Here is a 19,337-nt window from a genome sequence, read left to right as displayed (position 1 = left end):
GGGATTCAGTCTCCAGTTTTATAACGCTGAGCTGGACTAAATACATATTTTAACAGTTGCCGTTTTACATCTCTGCTGACAGTGAATTTAAAACCAGTAATAATGTATTCCTGTCAGTCAAGAAAACTCTTAGAAAAGCAGGTAACGACAAGGCCAGACACGACCCCCCGAATTACCGACCTGGATTTTAAGTGTCTGCAGGAAACTGTAGTACTGTCCCCTGTCACCGCGGTCGGATTGGTGCGTAAAGTCTGGTTCGTGCCTCACATATAACGAGTTTACAAACTTGCTTCAAGATCCGGCTTCAGATTCCATCTCATCTGCTCTCATTACTTCCTTAGTGTCATTTGAAACTCCGCCCATCACAGAAAGAGTACACAGAACTGCAAATGCAAGTCAAAAAGGAAGTTAGAAAGGCCAAGAGAGAAATAGAAATGAACATTGCTAAGGGAGCTAAAACCAATTCCAAAATGTTTTTCCAATATTACAACAGCAAGAGAACATTCAAAGAGGAGATTAAATGTTTAAGAGATACAAATGGCAAAATCATAGAGGAAGAAAAAAAAATAGCAAATATGTTAAATGATTACTTTTCACAAGTTTTTACAAAGGAAGATAGTGACAACATGCCCCACATGTCATCCAGTTCCTATCCAGTTTTAAATAACTTTAGCATAACTGAGGCAGAAGTGTTAAAGGGACTAGGAGCTCTTAAAATAAACAAATCCCCTGGGCCGGATGAGATCCTCCCAGTAGTACTCAAAGAAATGAAAGAAGTAATTTACAAACCGCTAACCAAGATCATGCAGCAGTCTCTTGACACAGGGGTGGTACCGACAGACTGGAAAATTGCAAACGTAATACCGATCCACAAAAAGGGAAACAAAACTGAACCAGGTAACTACAGACCAGTAAGCCTGACTTCTATTATATGCAAACTTATGGAAACTATAATAAGATCCAAAATGGAAAATTACCTATATGGTAACAGGGTACTGGGAGACAGTCAACATGGTTTTAGGAAAGGGAGATCGTGCCTAACTAACTTGCTTGATTTTTTTGAGGATGCAACATCGATAATGGATAATTGCAAAGCATATGACATGGTTTATTTAGATTTCCAGAAAGCTTTTGACAAAGTCCCGCACAAAAGATTAATTCTCAAACTGAACGCAGTTGGGATTCAAGGAAACACATGTACATGGATTAGGGAGTGGTTAACATGTAGAAAACAGAAAGTACTGATTAGAGGAAAAACCTCAGAATGGAGTGTGGTAACCAGCGGTGTACCACAGGGATCAGTATTAGGTCCTCTGCTATTCCTAATCTACATTAATGATTTAGATTCTGGTATAGTAAGCAAACTTGTTAAATTTGCAGACGACACAAAAGTAGGAGGAGTGGCAAACACTGTTGCAGCAGCAAAGGTCATTCAAAATGATCTAGACAAGATTCAGAACTGGGCAGATACATGGCAAATGACATTTAATAGAGAAAAGTGTAAGGTACTGCACGCAGGAAATAAAAATGTACATTATAAATATCATATGGGAGATATTGAAATTGGAGAAGGAATCTATGAAAAAGACCTAGGAGTTTTTGTTGACTCAGAAATGTCTTCATCTAGGCAATGTGGGGAAGCTATAAAAAAGGCTAACAAGATACTCGGATACATTGTGAAAAGTGTTGAATTTAAATCAAGGGAAGTAATGTTAAAACTGTACAATGCACTAGTAAGACCTCATCTTGAATATTGTGTGCAGTTCTGGTCACCTCGCTATAAAAAAGATATTGCTGCTCTAGAAAGAGTGCAAAGAAGAGCGACCAGAATTATTCCGGGCTTAAAAGGCATGTCATATGCAGACAGGCTAAAAGAATTGAATCTGTTCAGTCTTGAACAAAGAAGACTACGTGGCGACCTAATTCAAGCATTCAAAATTCTAAAAGGTATTGACAGTGTCGACGCAAGGGACTTTTTCAGCCTGAAAAAAGAAACAAGGACCAGGGGTCGCAAATGGAGTTTAGAAAAAGGGGCATTCAGAACAGAAAATAGGAGACACTTTTTTACACAGAGAATTGTGAGGGTCTGGAATCAACTCCCCAGTAATGTTGTTGAAGCTGACACCCTGGGATCCTTCAAGAAGCTGCTTGATGAGATTTTGGGATCAATAAGCTACTAACAACCAAACGAGCAAGATGGGCCGAATGGCCTCCTCTCGTTTGTAAACTTTCTTATGTTCTTATGTTCTTATGTTCATCATCACAGCTTGTTCTCAGTCCTCTAGTTTCTAGTGAAATGGCACTTTCAATTGAGAAATTCACAGTAATCGAACATGTGCAATTTATTTTTAATAAGCGAACAATGAATTCAATTAAAATAAATTAGAGACTATATTGTATACATGATAAAAGTATCTGGTTTTGTCTTACTTTAAATGTGTTTTAATTATTTTTCTTCCCACAAATCACAGGTAGCCATGTTATAAGTGGAATAAACCACTTCGGACCGTGCGGTTCCGATGATATATATCACTTCTGGGGTAGTTACACATCACAGCCCCAGGCGTGGTATATATCATGGGAACCACACGGCCCGTTGTGGTTTATACCTTACAAGTGCTGTAGGCACAGCCGTGTTTTGAAGTTTGACATGTCATATTTCATTAGTTCAGCACAATATATAATATATGGATGCAGTTTTCAGAAATGTATTTTTAAATATTAAATTTCTGTAATTCCTGATATTTTTGGCGGGTCTGCTTTGTATATTTAAACTTCATTGTTTTAATGGAGCATTATAAAGCTGTGACATCATTTAATCTGAAAAACATACTGTATATTTTAATTAAATTTCACATTTTTAACAGTATAACAGAAGTTGTTATATGAAAAGGTGTACTGCATTTTTTTATTTTGAGGCTTTTTAATTTTGGTCAAAATTTTAATGTTTTATTTCTTTATAGTAATAAAACGCGTTCTGAAGTCAGACATGGAAGGCATTACTGTAAAGTGTTTAATTGCAGTGTTCATAGAAAAAAGATGCATCCTAGTGTAAGTGTGGATTCATAAATATCATTAAAGCAAAATGTAAAACATGATGTGAACAATATGTGACTCTAATAGCTGATTATACAAAGAGATTTCCATCAGTAAGTGAATAGAGAAAGCTACTTGGGATTGCTTTGCATAGTGGGATAAAATAAGAGGAGTTTTTATTTGTCATCCCCCTCAGCACACAGAGGGATACTGTTCTGGTTGCAGATGTCGGCAGTCCCGGTTGATCAGTGTTTTTAGAAAACATTTTTTCTAAACCCATGGGTGCCTTGTACGGCCAACTAGAGTCACTGGGTGCCAGTTAAATATCTTGCATTCCAAGGTTGGCATTTTAATGGTTAGATACAACTTCTGACTTTAAAATTAGGTCTTTTTGTTTTTTGCTGACGATATAGGCCTACACGTTCAAAACCAATGGGTCACTCATCCCCTTATTAACGAAGCATTTGAAGCAGTAAACTGTTTTTTTTATACTGTACTTCAGTTGAATGCATCCATATTAGTAATTAATATTGGGTTAAAATTGAGCATACTGACATTTTGGATTGCAACCATAAAATGATGATACAGGATTATTATAATCTCGCCAATGCCTGTTGTAATTAAACACACTGTATGTGGGTTCTGTCATATCCTTTTATTTAAACATGTTTTACTCATCCTTAACTGTAAAACATACTTTACAGAGCAAACCCAAAGGGGAGGGCTTGGTTGTGATTTCAGCTTTCAAGTGTGTCACTCATCGCAGTAGTCAAACCTTCCATAATAGAATTTAGTTTTTGTTGTTGCAAATGGTGTAATGTGATATTTCAAGACTGTTCTAGTACAATTGGTTTATTGTTCTCATATTTGCCATCAGCAGTTCTATCAAAGCACTGTTGTATGTAATTGTGTGAACTGCTTTATGCAAAAAACATGTTTTCATTTACTTTCAACTAGTTTGGTGGATTTAATCAAATAATCTCAGTTTACCTCTCGTGTTCTTTTCTATTCTCCAGCTGCTTCTTAAAATAGCTCTTGAAGTAAGAGTTATGCGTTGTAGTGTGCTATCCTAACACAGCTATCCTTCTAAGTTAATGTAATACAAGTGTATAGACTGTATAGAAATTACTTTTATAAGCATACATCTGGTTACCATTACTGACCGTAAACACACCAGTAAGTGTATGTAGCTTTTTTTCTGAAAGGCAGCATTAAGCACAGAATGGTATTTCCTGTTTTACCCTGGTGATGTATGATATACTACTTTGAGGTATGTGAAATGTGAGTGGTTGCTATGGAAACAGAAAGCCTGGCTGAACTGCGGAAGGAAACTGCAGTCAAGATGCCTTCAGAGGGGAATGAGAAGAACAATAAAGAAGTCTGTAAGGCTTGTTAAAGACCTGTTAAACAATTTACTGTATGTATTGCACAATGGTGATGCTATTTAGAGATATAATCATGTCTCAAGTGAACTGAATGTAGGAGTTACTGTAAAGAATGTGTCTTATCCCAGTGACCAGAGTTAAGACAGTGTCTACAGTACAGCTTGTAGGCTAATCCCGTCTATGTGACTGCAGCACCCTTTGTAAACAAGTGTTATTGATTCCAAATACACCCTTTGCTTGCGTCTCTGCCACCACAAGCCAAATAGTACACTCATTATGTTTGAAACAAAAACCTTTTTCTGTTTTTGTTTAACATTTAACCAAACTGATTTTACTTAAATGTAAGGGACAATAATGATGTCTAATTTGCTTGCCCCTAAGTGTTCATAGAAAAGGAAAGATCAATTAATCTTGGTACAGGAAGCTTTTTTTCCCCTGTTATTGTGCAGTGTTCATTACGTTTTGAATCTCAAAACAAAAGACCTCATCTCCTCTATTGTTTGTGAATGTAGGTTAGCACAGTGCATAATAAGGACCTTCACTCTGGAGGCAGAGAACAGTACTGCGTCTGGGATGACATTGTTCATCTTTTCAAACAGAGGGCAATCAGCTCTGCATATCAATGCTAACCAATAAAGCATTGTGGAGAGAACCTGATTTACATTTCCAAGCAAGTTGTTTTTTTTTTTTTTTTTTTTAAATGTAACCATGAACAGTATTTTCATGACTCTATATCATAATTGGTGTACTCTACTTGCCATTTTAAAACTTCTCCTTACCCATTGTTTCAGATTTTCAAAGTGAGTCTGGTTAGTTTATTCAAAGTGAGTCTGATTTAGCTCATTCACTGCTGTATATTGTACTGTACGTGGCATAGTGATGCTAGAAGACAGCGAGTGGAGTAGTTTTCTTGGACTCTAAGTCAAGGCACAGCCATGAAAACAAATGAAGAAGTAACAGGTTTAAAGTATAGGCCCACTATATTTTGCATGTTTGACTTTTGCTTTAAATATTTATAGCCTAAATCATAGTATCCCTTGGCACGATTCTGAATTTGCATTTGATATAATGGCTAGTTGAGTTTAATGAAGCCAATTTATCAACGGGCTATAGTAGAATCTGGGATACTAGATTTTGTCATGTCAGATTTATTTTTTGAAGCTTTGAGCATAGTACCAACTTTTGCAATTAAAGTGTTGTTCTGAACAGCTTAATCCCTATCCACATCATTATATAAATGGTAATTGACCATTAGCTGGTTTATTACTGCTGTTTTCTTTGGTTTTGCCTGATTGCTTAAACTAAACTACATCTGGGAACCAAAGGTAAAAAAACAAAAAAACACCACCACCTACCTTATTATTAATATTATTATTATTATTATTATATTATTATTATAAAAATGTAGTCTGCTAGAATATACCCAGTTGCTTTTCATTGGGTTTCTTAAATGACTGGCTAGGCTAGTCTGGAAACTTAATTATTATGGAGCAAAACACTGAATGCTGTTTTAGACTAAGAAAACCTTATTGCTGTACAGTACCTTTCATAGGCAAGCTGCAAAGTGGCTAGAAAGACATGGAAATATTCTACCACAATTTACCATTGGTACCACATATTTTATGTCTGACATCAGAAGCACAGAATTATTGAGTTAAAACTCATTCTGACAACATGCATATTTTTGTATAATTCCCAAGAAAAAAAAAAAAGACCATGGTAATTTGCACTTCTATTTCTTAGAGTTGTAATTTTAGCAAATACGATAACAGGCCACTGTTTACCTTTAATTAACCTCCTTTAAACAACAAAAACCCTTCTGTAGAAAAATCAAACAGCAAACTCCAGGCAGTTCTCCCAGTTCAAGTCCTGTTGAAAGCTATGCAGTTGATTCAGTTTTGCTGTTCCCATGGTAACAGTGTAAATAGAGCTCAAAGTATTAAGAGACACCCTCTCAAGAGTTCCCATGTTCACTCAGAGAGACTGGCCAGCCTCGTTATCATTTCTAAATACTGGCACAGTCTGGACTTTTGCGTGAACAAAATACAAGCAGGCTGTGTTTATGGTGGAGTATAAAGTTATGATTGTACGCACAACTCAGGTCTTCTAGTGAAGGGGAAAAATACTGTTTCTTAAATGAAATAGTTAGAACTGTGGGCTTCATTTTACGTTAAGCTTGAATGTTTATATTACTGTACACAAAGCCTCAAAATGTAGTATACATTTAGGCATTCACTGTTTATTTTTATACATGTCAGTTAAAATCAGTACACGTTAACAAAGCAGTCTTGGAATATGCACTGGAGCGGCATACTGTATATAATTTATCCCTCTTATTAACACAAACGTGTATTTAAAATTTATTTTTATTTTTCTGTAACCTCCTTTTCTGTATAATGCCTTTTTGGGGGCACACCATAAACAAGTGGAATGTAATTCCTTTGCATGTGAGTGGATCATAGATATCTATCAGTTTTAGAGGTGATGGCCCCAGGTGAAAAGTAACGTCAGGTTGCACAGGTACGTCATTTGTTATCAGTTTAACAGCTGCAGCAATCAGTGAGCCAATGCACTGTTTAGATCTCTCTGACTGCAGGGGTATCAGCAGTTCACAGAAAACCTCTCAAATTGAAGGGGGTGGATATAATTTTTGTCTATGAATTCTGAGGTTTCACAGGTTTATTTTTTATGAAAAATTGTTAAATATTGATTACTCCTAGTAAAGCATTTTTGTATTGTGTTCTATCCAGTGGATGCTTTTACTTTCTGTGTTTCTTCATCTGCAAAGCACGTCCCCAGTGAGACATTTACACGTTCTGACAGCAGCTCTGAATTGATCACTGTAGTAAAGTAATCCCATTGCAATGGTGTCTATAAGATGTCTGTATGTAAATATTACAGAGCACTAAATTAAGGTTCTCGTATATAAGATATTGATATCGGTTGGCTGGGCTGGCTTTAATTCTATCCAATGTTGGTATTCATCATATAGTAATATTATATATGCATTATAGTACTTCAGGTAATAACATTAAGCTAAATGCAGGGGATATATTTGTAGAACAGAAGGTGCCAGAAGTATTAAGTGGTAGGAATTTGCCAACCTTGCATCCTTTTTTTGCATGTGATAAAATTCAAAATTGACTGACTAAAGAGATGAACAGTCCCTGCTTGCATTAACCAAGCAAACAAGCAACGTTCCCTTTTGAAACGCTGAATACGAGTTATTTTACATTTTTTATAAAGTTGTATATTGAGATTAGGTAGGGAGATGCACTTCTCAAAACTGAAATGAAATGCAGCCTTCACACCAAATACACTTGTAATCTAGAGGTTGTCAATTCAGTATTCATTTCTGTAGAAGTTAATCTTTCTTCTCAACCCTCTTCAAGGCACAAGTCATTTTATTTTCTCTTCACACACATTCAGAATAATTGTACTGTGCAGTGGAAACTGTATTAAAAGTAAGAGGTGCTTTGAGAAACTTGCTTGTTCTCCACAATGAGGAATGCTGGTACACTGAACCCCCTCCACCCCAATTCAATTAAAGCAAATGCAAACATATGGACTTGCTTAAAAATAGTGTGGGACCAGGAGAATTCCACTCTTGTATTCATTAAACTAACTGTCACAAAACCGGTCCCTGATTCACCAGAGGGTCAAGACAAATAAAGTGAACACCTTGATTTATTTATTTTTAACTAATCAAATGCAGGCCCTCTTAAATCCAGTGTTTTTGATTTACTGTTCATGATAAGCAATGCATGCGCATATATAAAAAGCAAAAAAAAATTGCAACTGCAGCAGTGTTTTCCGTTGAAACGGGTGAAACTCTGCTCGGCTGGCTAGTTTTATGACATAGTTTTCTCTAGGAGGCCATTCTGTTATGGAAAATAAGGTTGCTTTTGAACACCACACATGTAGGGATACACGTCTTTATGCTCTATTTACACTACCTGGAGCAATACTGAAGAAATGCATCTAAGGATTATAGTAGTATACTCAAAGTAAACTAAATTAAGATGTAATTACTTTAAACCAACTTCCAACTTGTACTCTGTGTGTGTGCCATTCATTTGAGCTTCTTTCACTGTCAAACTAGTCAACAACTTAAATGGCTTTTAATTGAATTTGTAAGAAGCTTTTTTGGGGGTAAATATAGAAAATAAAGATAAAGCTTGCTGGCTGTAGCAAAACAAGATATAGAGATTTAAAAACACAACAAAAACTGTTTAATCAGTTTAGTTTTGTAACTATAACAACTTTCTTCTCCTTTCATAAACAGCAGATACACGTTTATGTACTGAAGCAAAATATTTGGCCCAATGAAACAGTAATCGTTTTAAAAGGGGTGAAATAACAAAGTGCCTAGTATGTTAAGACTTGTGGCTTTTGATAGTACTGTGGCATGATTTTATTGCAGCCTGTCTGAAAGCAGCATCACCTGAAAAAAGCATAATGTACTTTACAGTTACTGCAACACTCCAATAATCTTGAATAGTTGTTAATTCCATACTGTGATTCTACTGTACCAGTAGCAATGTGCACACTACCATGCACGGAAAGGAAAAAAAAAGAAATACCCGAAAGGTGACCTACTTTATTCTTTTTGTAAAATGGTGTTATTGAAATATTAGAAATGTTAACAGAAATTTCAAGATTTGAGCCTGAAGTCAAGTTTGAATAGAACATGCCAGCCGAGCCTATAGAGAAGTAATACCATGTCTTCACAGTGTAACAAACAGTATAGATAAAAGCCAGCACTACAAGTTAAGTAAATGCTTTATGGCTTCATCTACACAAAAGGTGTATTGAACAGAAATTGGGGTGGACATTAGAAATGGTAAAGCAAATTTTCTCTTCCATTGGAAGATGGCTTTTGGTAAATAATTGCTCCTGCTTTGCTATTATAAATAAACAACTCTTCACTCAGTAAAGTCAACCACCCGTGTTATAGACTTGAATGTAAAAATTGCGCATCCTGAAGGTTTGTGTTTTATGATGTGAATACAATGGCCAAGATCACTCGGAAAGTACCAGAGATGTTCCAAAGATAGATATTTCTGTATTCAACCCACTACTACTTCATCCTTTTCTAGCAGCATTTCCATTATGAACTTTAATGCCCGGTTTGAAGGCTTATGCGTTAAATACAATTGAAGCTTGGTGTAGTTCTGTTGTTAGCGTGTTATCTATCTGGAACATGAGACTGTAAAAGTTTGATTTGTATATTCATCCATGTTCCTATAAGTACCTTCCCTGCAGTTATGTTATACACCTAAAATACTGCAATAGTTAAATTACAGATATTTCTAATGAAGTGTTAGTATGTTCGGGAATAGGTGTTCCTTGCAGTTCTTGTTAAAGATATCCTTCTGACCTGTTACTAACTGAGCAAGACATTTATTTTGTTTTTGCAATACACAACAGTAGCCTTGGTGTTGCAAAAATTGTAAGATTAAAAAAAAAAAGTATTTTATTATCCTTTAATAGCACAGAGAATTATTCTAATCTGGTCATTTTTTGTTTCATTAACTGTGAAAGATGTATGATAATTATATTGGTGATGTTCTTCTTCAAGTAAAATATTTCTTCAGTGATTTACACATTTGTTTTCATAATGCTTATGCTATGTTATTGACTTTCCCGGAAAGAACTTTAAAAATGTAATATTACATACTGATTTTGTTCAAAAAAACTATGCGATTGCTTACAGAACAGGGCTCCCATTAATACAGCAGAGTGCTGTTGTATTTCATACCCCCTATGGTCACAAACTTACTGCTGACTTGGTTGCTTGTCCTATATTACATCTTATACTGAGAGGTTACTGTAGTTAACTGTTAAGTGCATACTATTACTCCTGGAGGTGGAGAACAGATGAGCACAATTGATTATGATAGAGGACACACACAAGGCAAGGCATCATGTTTCAGTCTGAAAAAGAATACATTTCCCCTGTAAGCAATACATCTGCTTCCTTAGTCTTGTATGATCTCCACATAGTGTTCATAAAAAGTGTGTTTGTGTGATTAAAAGTTTATATTTAATTCAGTTTCATAGTGAATAATACTGCTACTGTAATTTTTTTTAATGAATTTTGTTACATTCTAAACTAAAAAAAAAAAAAAAAAAGTATTTAAATTGATTGTATAGGCCACATCTTTGAAGCAAAATATTCACCAGGAGCATGTTCCAGATTACGTCCCATTGAAGTAATGAAATCTCAAGCTGTTATAGTCTGTTGTAAATTACTAATTCTAAAACCTGTGGGTTTTGATTTTAAACTTTTATAGTTAGGTTTCTATTTTTTGAAAACCTTTATTTTCAGCAATCAAACAGGCTGTAACAAGACTATACAACACAAATTAGTGTGAAGTTCAAAAAAATAAATACAAGCCTTGACGATATGCCCTTGTACAGTAAGTCTGTAAAATCCTTAGCTGTTATAACGCACATAATTGATATGTTTCCTTGGCAGACCAATACAAATCTTTGTCTTCAGTCTGTTATTTTTTTAACCCTCATTAGAGGGGAAGAGATTAGTCCAGAGAGAGTGAAAAGTTAAGTATTAAAAGCTGGTCCTGAGCAGAGTCCTGTTGTAAAGACTGTTGCTAGGGCCATCTACCCTGATCTATTAATTTGCTTCAGAGGACTAGAAAAGTAGCCCATCCCAAGCTGCTTAGAACATTACTCCCTGTAGAGATTGTTCAAGAGTCCTCCCATAGGCAATCCAAGGCCTTTGGCCAGCATGTGTACAGATTGGAGGCAGGCTGCAACAAACACAAAATGAAGATCAGCGAGCTGTCTAGTGGGAGATGGGTTTTGGTTTTTGTCTCTTAAGGTGTCTCTTGTCAGGAGTCTGTAGCTTGCTCTCCTGAGAGCAGAGTGTTCTTTTAGTGTTTGATGCACAGAAAACATTACAATCACAGACAGACCTGAAGTTTAAAAATAAATAAATAAATAAATTGTATCAAGTCAGATTGTTGTTTGAGCAAATGCAAGTTTTCTCTTTTGATGGCCGTCATACATAGAATGGAAATACGTGTACAATCTTGTATTTGTTACTGCTTGTGGTGAGGGCTGCTCAAACCATGGAATTTAAAACCCCACAACTGAAATACTATATTTTTTATGCACAATAACTAGACCAAGTTGCAGTTATTTTCTTTTCTTTGACAAGATGGGTCGATCCCCAATTCAGTAGTTACTTGAAAGTAATGTTTTTCATATGGGAAGATATATGAATTTCACTGCATGATATAGATGAATTATATATATATATATATATATATATATATATATATATATATATATATATATATATATATATATATAAAATTCTGTCAAAAACATGATGATTTTGTTTTCTATTCCTGTCTTCATGGCAGAGACCCATAAAATTGTACACACCAACATGCAACCCACCTAAATGCATTAGACCACATATGCAAGAACAGTAGTCTTTTGTAAAGCACCGAGACTGATATTTAATTTAGTTATGCAGCATTATATTTGTAGCTGTAAAGGTGCTCATTAGTGTTCCAGTAAGTGTGACATAAATATTTTGTGCATTTCCTTTAGCAGCTTAATGTCAGTATTGGCAGAGTATTCGTCAGAGAAGTGCCGAAAGCATAACAAAGAAGGTTCCATTTGTAATTTGCATTAAATTGATTAATTTCAGATTCATTTCAAATACTGACAAGAAAAGAAGCACATCATTAGTCATTCAGTTTACCAGCCCAGCAACGATAATCTACCAAAATGTGCGTCTCTCTGTCAGTTCAGATTGTACATTTAATCTGCTCGGTCATGGCATAGGCGGCTTCCTCTGTCATGCAGCGTCAGTTCACCTTTACAGAGTTTTGCCCTTGGGGTAGCTGGGACACTCTGCCAGGACAGATGTTCTTTTCAGCTCATTTAGCGGCTGTCACTGACTTGTGTACAGTCACCATGGAAGCTGAGGGTTTCCGTGGCAACGATGCTGCTGCCTAATGGGCAAAAGTGAATATAAGTGCAAATGGATAATATTTTCCTTTTTGTAACCTACCATCTGTTTTAGATTAGTTGGCATCCTATGGAACACTGTTATATTAAGTCAATAAAGTGTCTTGAATGGGGTACAATAACAGGTGTTGGCACAATGTGTCGTCTAATCCGTGGAAGACTGAGTTTTTTTTCTTTTGTTTGCAGTTTAGCCTGCATTGTCAGTGGCGTTTCTATGTTGTATGCCCTCATTAACAAAAGGATAGCAATGCACATGTCATATTGTGTGCCTGCATTCTGTTGGTGTTTACTAGCTTGTAATTATCTAGTAGAAATTAATTCAATTATACATAATGTATCAAACAATTCCATATTTATATATATATATATATATATATATATATATATATATATATATATATATATATATATATATATATATATAATTTGTCTTTGAATTTGAATTGAATATTATACTAAATACAAAAATAGGTATCATAGGCATGCAGAAAGACAATGTTGCTAATGATAAACTATTTTTAAAATCATTATTGCCACTAACTGTAGCCATTAGAAAATAATTACACAATTCAATTAAAATAACACAAGTGTTGTCACAATGTACATTTACTAATAAAATTATTATGTACAAGCCGGATTAAACCATTTTAAAATCCCGCCCACCCGCCCCCCCCACACTGGCCCAATTAAATCTGAGGAAATGTCAAGAAAAACGATTATCAACAAAAAGAAAATCCAGAATCCAGGAGATTAAAAAAAAAAAAAAAAAAAAAAAGGATTTAAGTGGAATTTTCCTTTGCATTTCTTAGATCCTGACATTGATGCTGCCACTGCCATGATGCTTTTGAATACTCCAGACCTATCAGCTACTTGTGAGTATCATAGTAAGTTATCAGTCTGGAGCTTGGAGGAAGATCCTGTAGTTACAGAGTAGCCCCACACATTTTAAGTCGAGAAAGACCCCAAAACTCCCAATATGTGGAAAAAAGAATACAGGTCTTAATTCTCGGGTTAACATTTTTCAATTAGTATCGTTCCACAGCGATCTGAATTGAAATATAAAATGTTGTGAATTGCTGCTTCACAGTTATTTTATTCAACACTAATATAATTAACAATATTTTACAAAAGCTTTCAAAAGGGCCCAGCAAAAATAACTTGGTAACCGTCCTTAGTAGCGTAAAAGGCTTTGTATTTTTATTAGGTTTTCTTATTGCCACTTGAACTGGATACTAAATAGGCAATGTAACAGAGTATCCAAAGGTACCTTGATCATTTGGAAATGAAAAGAAGGTTTGAATATTTTCTGAGATACCCTGAAAGTGAAACTGAAACTTTTACCATGGTTGGTTACTGGTTTATAATGAAGTTGTAGTTGCATTGCTTGTGTCATGCAACAGTATGTGTGTCTCTAATTATTTATTTATTTATTTAATCAAAAAGTAAGGATGACAAATAAAAGGGGTGTGTGTACCTCAGTTGCAGCTTTGAAGTGAATCAAGGGCACCTTGGTTATGTGCTTGGTCTACATGTGAGGGCCAAATATGTGCTATTTGAGTGTACAGATTTTACACATGGGTCATTCCAAATCAAGTGGACCAGATTCCACATAGCTGCTAGGCCATTGTTGTAATTTGTTGAGAACACTATTGGGAACAGTTTTTGTTTTATTCATTTATTTATTTCCATTGAAGATCAACATTTATAACTGTGTGTGTGTACTGGTTTTCGGCAAAAATATGGTTTTGGATTTAAAGAATCTTAATTCTATAATTCAGGTATTTATGCCACTCACCCTGGGTATCCATGTTGTTTCGTCAGTCCCTCAGGGAGTAATCCAGAATGGAGCTCGTATTCTGAGCCGAGGGATATTTGCGGGCATCAGACCACTGCCAATCAATCCTATAGGAAGCAGGGCAGCTGCAGTAAGGTAAGTGTAAAGACTTAAGTATAAAGACTCAGTTATGTATACTGAGATTTGCATCTGCTGTAGTGCCTTGCTGTGTGTAGTACTGAATTTAAACTGTGGAAGTACAAATGGTTTTCTTTCAACTAATGTTAGCGTGATCATTGAGGTTATACTGTGTGTTTTACAATACAGAATCTTAAATTAAGTTACAAGGATAGACATTAACTTGGTGCTGAGGTCTTATATACACACAATGAGCAGGTAGTAAACACAGTAGTATGTCGTAGGAAACAAAAGAAATCCAACATATAAATCTGGACGCTCTCATGAGATGCTAGCTTGCCTGTATTGGTGGGTTGATACCCATGGTTTTCCATCAGCTGCACACCTAAATTGTACCAAGTTATTCTCAATCCAGTTGTTACTGGAAGTGGCTTTGTAGTGTGTAAACTGGCAACATGTAGGGGTGGGAATCACCATCACCTGTAATTGCAAATTCACATTCTCATAAGAAAAGAGATGGCTGGCATTGATTTAACTGATTGAATTCAAACTGGGAACGGAAGTGGGACTCAAAGGGAATAGTTATAGGTCCGAAAGTTTAACAAAATAAAAATTTACTATCATTTTGTGCAAGTTTTCCATTACTCCGATGCATTGTATTGCTTTTTTTTCTGTAGCTTGAACTTGAAACAGTTTTGCATCCTTCTGCTCTTGCAGTGCAATAGATTCTCAGTTTCAGAACATTGGAAGACTGGGAGGGAACAGCAAAAATGACCTCTGATGCATTACCCCCACCACAGAGTAAACAGAAACAAGCTCTGAGGCGGTTTCGATGATGCTTCTAGCAATTGTTGCTTATGGGTTGATAACAACCAGAAATCAGTGCAGAAAGACGAAGCATGTATGTAATGCCTGTTCATATGCATCATAGAAAAGGACTTAGTTTTAAGTTAATGCCATGTTGTTTATAATGAATACATCAAAGAATTGGAAGCCATGACTGCACTTCCTGTAACCTACAGAATTACAAACGTTTTCATTTTTTAAGAAGTTTGTTCCGGGACTTGGAAGCAAACATGCATACCCATATAACAGACAGCTGTCGCTACTAAATGAGAGGCATAACATAGTGTTTCTGTTATTGTACATGTAATGCTGCTGCACTGAGTTACCATTTTACATTTCATTTATATTTATTTGGCTAGACGTCCGTGAGAACACTAACAACACCAGTATTATAGTAAAAGTTTCTGTTCACAAGCACACAGTATAGTTTATTACACTTTACAGTTCTGTTTAATTAAAAGGTTTTTCAAGGTCTTCAATGCTTTTAAAGCCATAACGTACACAAACTTTCTGATTTCCACCATCAGAAACTTCAATTTACTGTTCTTCATAAAGATGAACGTTGTCAGACGCATTTGTGTTTGAATACTAAGGGGTTATACCATTATTTTAATGCTCAAAAGACCAATAAGAGACTAAATAATACATCTGAGTAAACAAAAACAAAACATGTGTACAGTAGCAACATTTACTGTGACTGTCTTTTTAATTTTTTTTTTACTAAAAACTAGAAACTTAAAACAAGGAAATAACTAAAACTAGCATGTCATATACTAGCTGTTAATACAGGGCACTTTTGTAGTGTGCTTGGTCACAGCAGTCTCCCTTGCTAGTTTGACATCCTTGTCTTAGTCTCAGACTGTTATCTGCTCCTACACTCAAGGCTAGTTATTGCATGTATATAACCATGCTGTTCAAACTTGCAAACATAGCCCAAGGGACTTTAGAAATACCCAGCTTTTGTGTATTATTCAGTTTCTGCCCCAGTGCAGTGTGGTACAGCTACTGAATGCTTCTATGTGAACAAATGTGAGTCAAGAAATAATAACCTTAATGATAACAGCTGAGTATGCTGTACTAATGCACGTTCAAACTCATGTGAATCTTTCATTTTGTCTAAATTTAGTTTTTATTAAAACAGTTTTGAATGAATTCTAAATTTCATCTAAATTTTTTCTAAATTTCTCTGTATAGTGTAACACAAGATCTTCCATTTTGTTCAGACTCAGTGCTCCAACATATTGGATTTTCATGAGGTTTGCTATAATTTATAACTAGTTCCAGCCAATTGGCTTCTCCTGCTAAGCATTTAGCATCCTCTAATGACAGCCCCTGTAGTGGTAATGCAACTCAAAGTACATGTGCCTTGTTCATCCAGAAGTGAATGACACTGCATTTAGACATTGATAATTAAATCAGATTGTCTTTGCATGCTGTGCCTTGGGTATAGTTTGAGTCATACATGCAGAAATTAGACAGACTGGGAAAGGCTTTCAGTAATTTATATCGTTTTAACCCTAGCATAGCAGTAAATTACACATTTACAAAAAATAAACTTAACTTTGCATCTTAATAAAGGTGATATTGATTAGCAAAACCTGTTTTGGAATTTTATGACTCTTGTTGATGTCATATTTTCAGTATACAGTTCTAGACTGCACCTGTCAGTGCGGCATAAAATGTATTTTTCATTAAAACATTCAAAATAATGCATTATTTATAATAGCTATTTCTAGCTCTACAGTGTTCCATTCCAGTGAGAGTAAAGTCTTCGGCAATAGACCTGTTACATTTTGCTTATTCCACAGTTAAGCAAGTACAGTGGTGTTGGTTGATTTTAAGTACGTAAGAAATGTAGATTTCTAAAAAAAATGGCATACGTTTATATGAATGTGAAAACGCTGTTGATTTTTGAATGGATTGTTTTTGTTCTTTTTCTTCCTAAAGGAATGTACTTGCTAACTGCCGGATGCGAAGCGACAGTGAGCCGTCCTGTGGTTCCCCTGTCGTAAGCAGCGACCCTAAAGAAGATCATAACTACAGCAGCGCCAATTCTTCCAATCACAGAAGCACCTCTCCCACCAGCAACTCAACCTCATCTACAGACGACCATTACGACTTCGCTGCGAAGGGCAGCCGCGATGGCAGCGAAGTGAGCGAGGGTAGTTTCCAAAGCAATGAAAGCCACAGCGAAACTGAGGAAGAGGACAAAAAAATTATTAAAAAGGAGACCAAGGATTCTCTTGCTGACAGCGGCTATTTGGCGCAGCACAAGAAAAGGCAACATTTGACAAAAGCGAAACAAAAGGTTTCCAGTGATACTCTGCCTTTAAAAAAGAGGCGCACAGAGAAACCACCCGAGAGTGATGACGAGGAGATGAAAGAAGCAGCCGGCTCCCTCCTTCATCTGGCAGGGATTCGCGCCTGTTTAAATAATATCACCAACAGGACGGCAAAGGGGCAAAAAGAGCAAAAAGAGTCTATGAAAAATTAGGACTGAAACATCAGTTTTAATGGAATTTACTATTTTTTTTTTTCAGGACATCAGGTGAATTCTAATGATTTGTGGCAATATCAACAATCACTTTGTTTTCCTATATTTTTAGAGCCTTGTTTTGTTTTTTTTTGTTTGTTTGTTTAAAGGAGCTTAAAGCCATAGCAAAACTTTTACTGATGCTCAGATAATTTAGACCCCAACTTTTTACGACCTGAAAATGAAAAATGAATTGGCCATATTCGTGGGAAACAAATCATTCTATGTGGGACACAAAACAAAATCTAAATTTACGATTTTGATTCAAGTAAGAAACAAAAGTAATCGCAATCCCTGTAATTCAGCAAAGTAAAGTTTTTGCACAGTTATCTGGACGTTTAGCTGTATCAATGTGTACGTGTTGGAAGGAGACAGTGATACATGATTTGTCGTGTTGTGGATATTTCTATTATGAAATGCATGCAAAAATAAGCAGCACTACGCCCAGTGTCTTTATTTGTGGCATATGGTCAAGAAACAGTAGTTCCAAATTATTTTTTTTAAGTTCTTGGTTAGCCAACAATGACAACTGCACTTAATTTACTACTGTGTTGTCACTGTGGCTGTTGTTGTAAAGACTGCTTGAATGGCCAATAAAACTGTGTCACATCAGAAAGTTATCGAAATGGAAAGAAAGAATTGGATACAGGTGATTGGTATTGTTTTCATCCATAGAATTCGGTCTTCTATAAATATATATAACATTACTTAAAAGCCATAAGCCTGAGGTTTCAGAGCAGTGTGCAGAAATATAACATGTCTTCTAAACTGCCTATGTAAAGAAAAAGAAAAAAAAAGTGAGGACAAAATTGTAATCTAGTGATTTATAAGAGAATAGTGATACATTAGTGGGGATCAGTAAGAGTAATATGGGATTGACAGAAGCTACAAGCCCTGCCATTAGTATTATACTGGCAAAAATTAAAGTTGACTGACAGGATTTTTCTTTTTTTTTTTTTTTTTTTTTTTTTTTTTTTTTTTACTGCCCTCACAATGGTCTTAGCAATTTCATCCAGTCAGGATACTGTATAAAGGTTACAATATTTTTATTTCTGAATTTAGCCAATGTAGCCAGCAGGATTTTGCAAACCGTGTTGCATGGGTTCTATAAACAAAAAGAAACCGTTTTTTATTCAAAGTTCATGTAAGGTAAATAATGTATTTAGCATGGAGCATGAATTATTTTCATATAAATATAGAACATAGAGAAAAAGGTGATGCCTCTAATTTTTAAGCCCTTAGGCCTAGTTTTTATTTTATTTTTTTGAAGCAGGATTTTAAAGTTAAACCTTCAGGGACATACACTGACTGTTGGGGAACTTGCTCTGCAATATGAAGACTTCACATTTCGGGTAGGGCTAGGATGGTTGAATATACTGTCTTGTCTGCACATTCAGCTGACTTTTGCTTTTAAAATGAATACTGTTAACATGTGTAGGGGTTATGATCTGTATGTGTTTTTGCTCACATATTTAAGGAGAAGTTAGTAGTGAGTGTAAATCCCTAGTAATACTTGTGTCTACGTTTTATTTCCCAGCATTTGAAAGTCCACAAATGTTTCAGAAAATCACTTTGACCACTGCCACCTGGAATCTGTGTTTTACACGATGTTCTGTTG

General features: G+C 35.6%; 1 protein-coding gene across 6 annotated transcripts in view; it reads left to right on the top strand.

The window, feature by feature from the left end:
- LOC121324491 (forkhead box protein N3-like) overlaps positions 1–18,635 on the top strand; it is a 71,562-nt gene extending 52,927 nt beyond the window's left edge. For 4 of the 6 annotated variants that reach the window (XM_041266444.1, XM_041266448.1, XM_041266447.1 and 1 more), the window contains exons 5-7: positions 13,238–13,312; positions 14,250–14,358; positions 17,134–18,635. In XM_041266444.1, the coding sequence (XP_041122378.1) occupies positions 13,238–13,312; positions 14,250–14,358; positions 17,134–17,680 (731 nt within the window). In that variant the 3' untranslated portion in view covers positions 17,681–18,635. The remainder of the gene's footprint in view (positions 1–13,237; positions 13,313–14,249; positions 14,359–17,133) is intronic. The other 2 variants (XM_041266449.1, XM_041266450.1) reach the window with 2 other exon arrangements.
- The last annotated feature ends 702 nt before the right edge of the window (positions 18,636–19,337 follow it).

Source organism: Polyodon spathula, chromosome 12 (assembly GCF_017654505.1).
Source record: "Polyodon spathula isolate WHYD16114869_AA chromosome 12, ASM1765450v1, whole genome shotgun sequence".
NCBI classification, from domain to species: Eukaryota; Metazoa; Chordata; class Actinopteri; order Acipenseriformes; family Polyodontidae; genus Polyodon; species Polyodon spathula.
The sequence above is the reverse complement of the archived record's forward strand: the minus strand, read 5'-3'. Positions and strand labels throughout refer to the sequence as shown.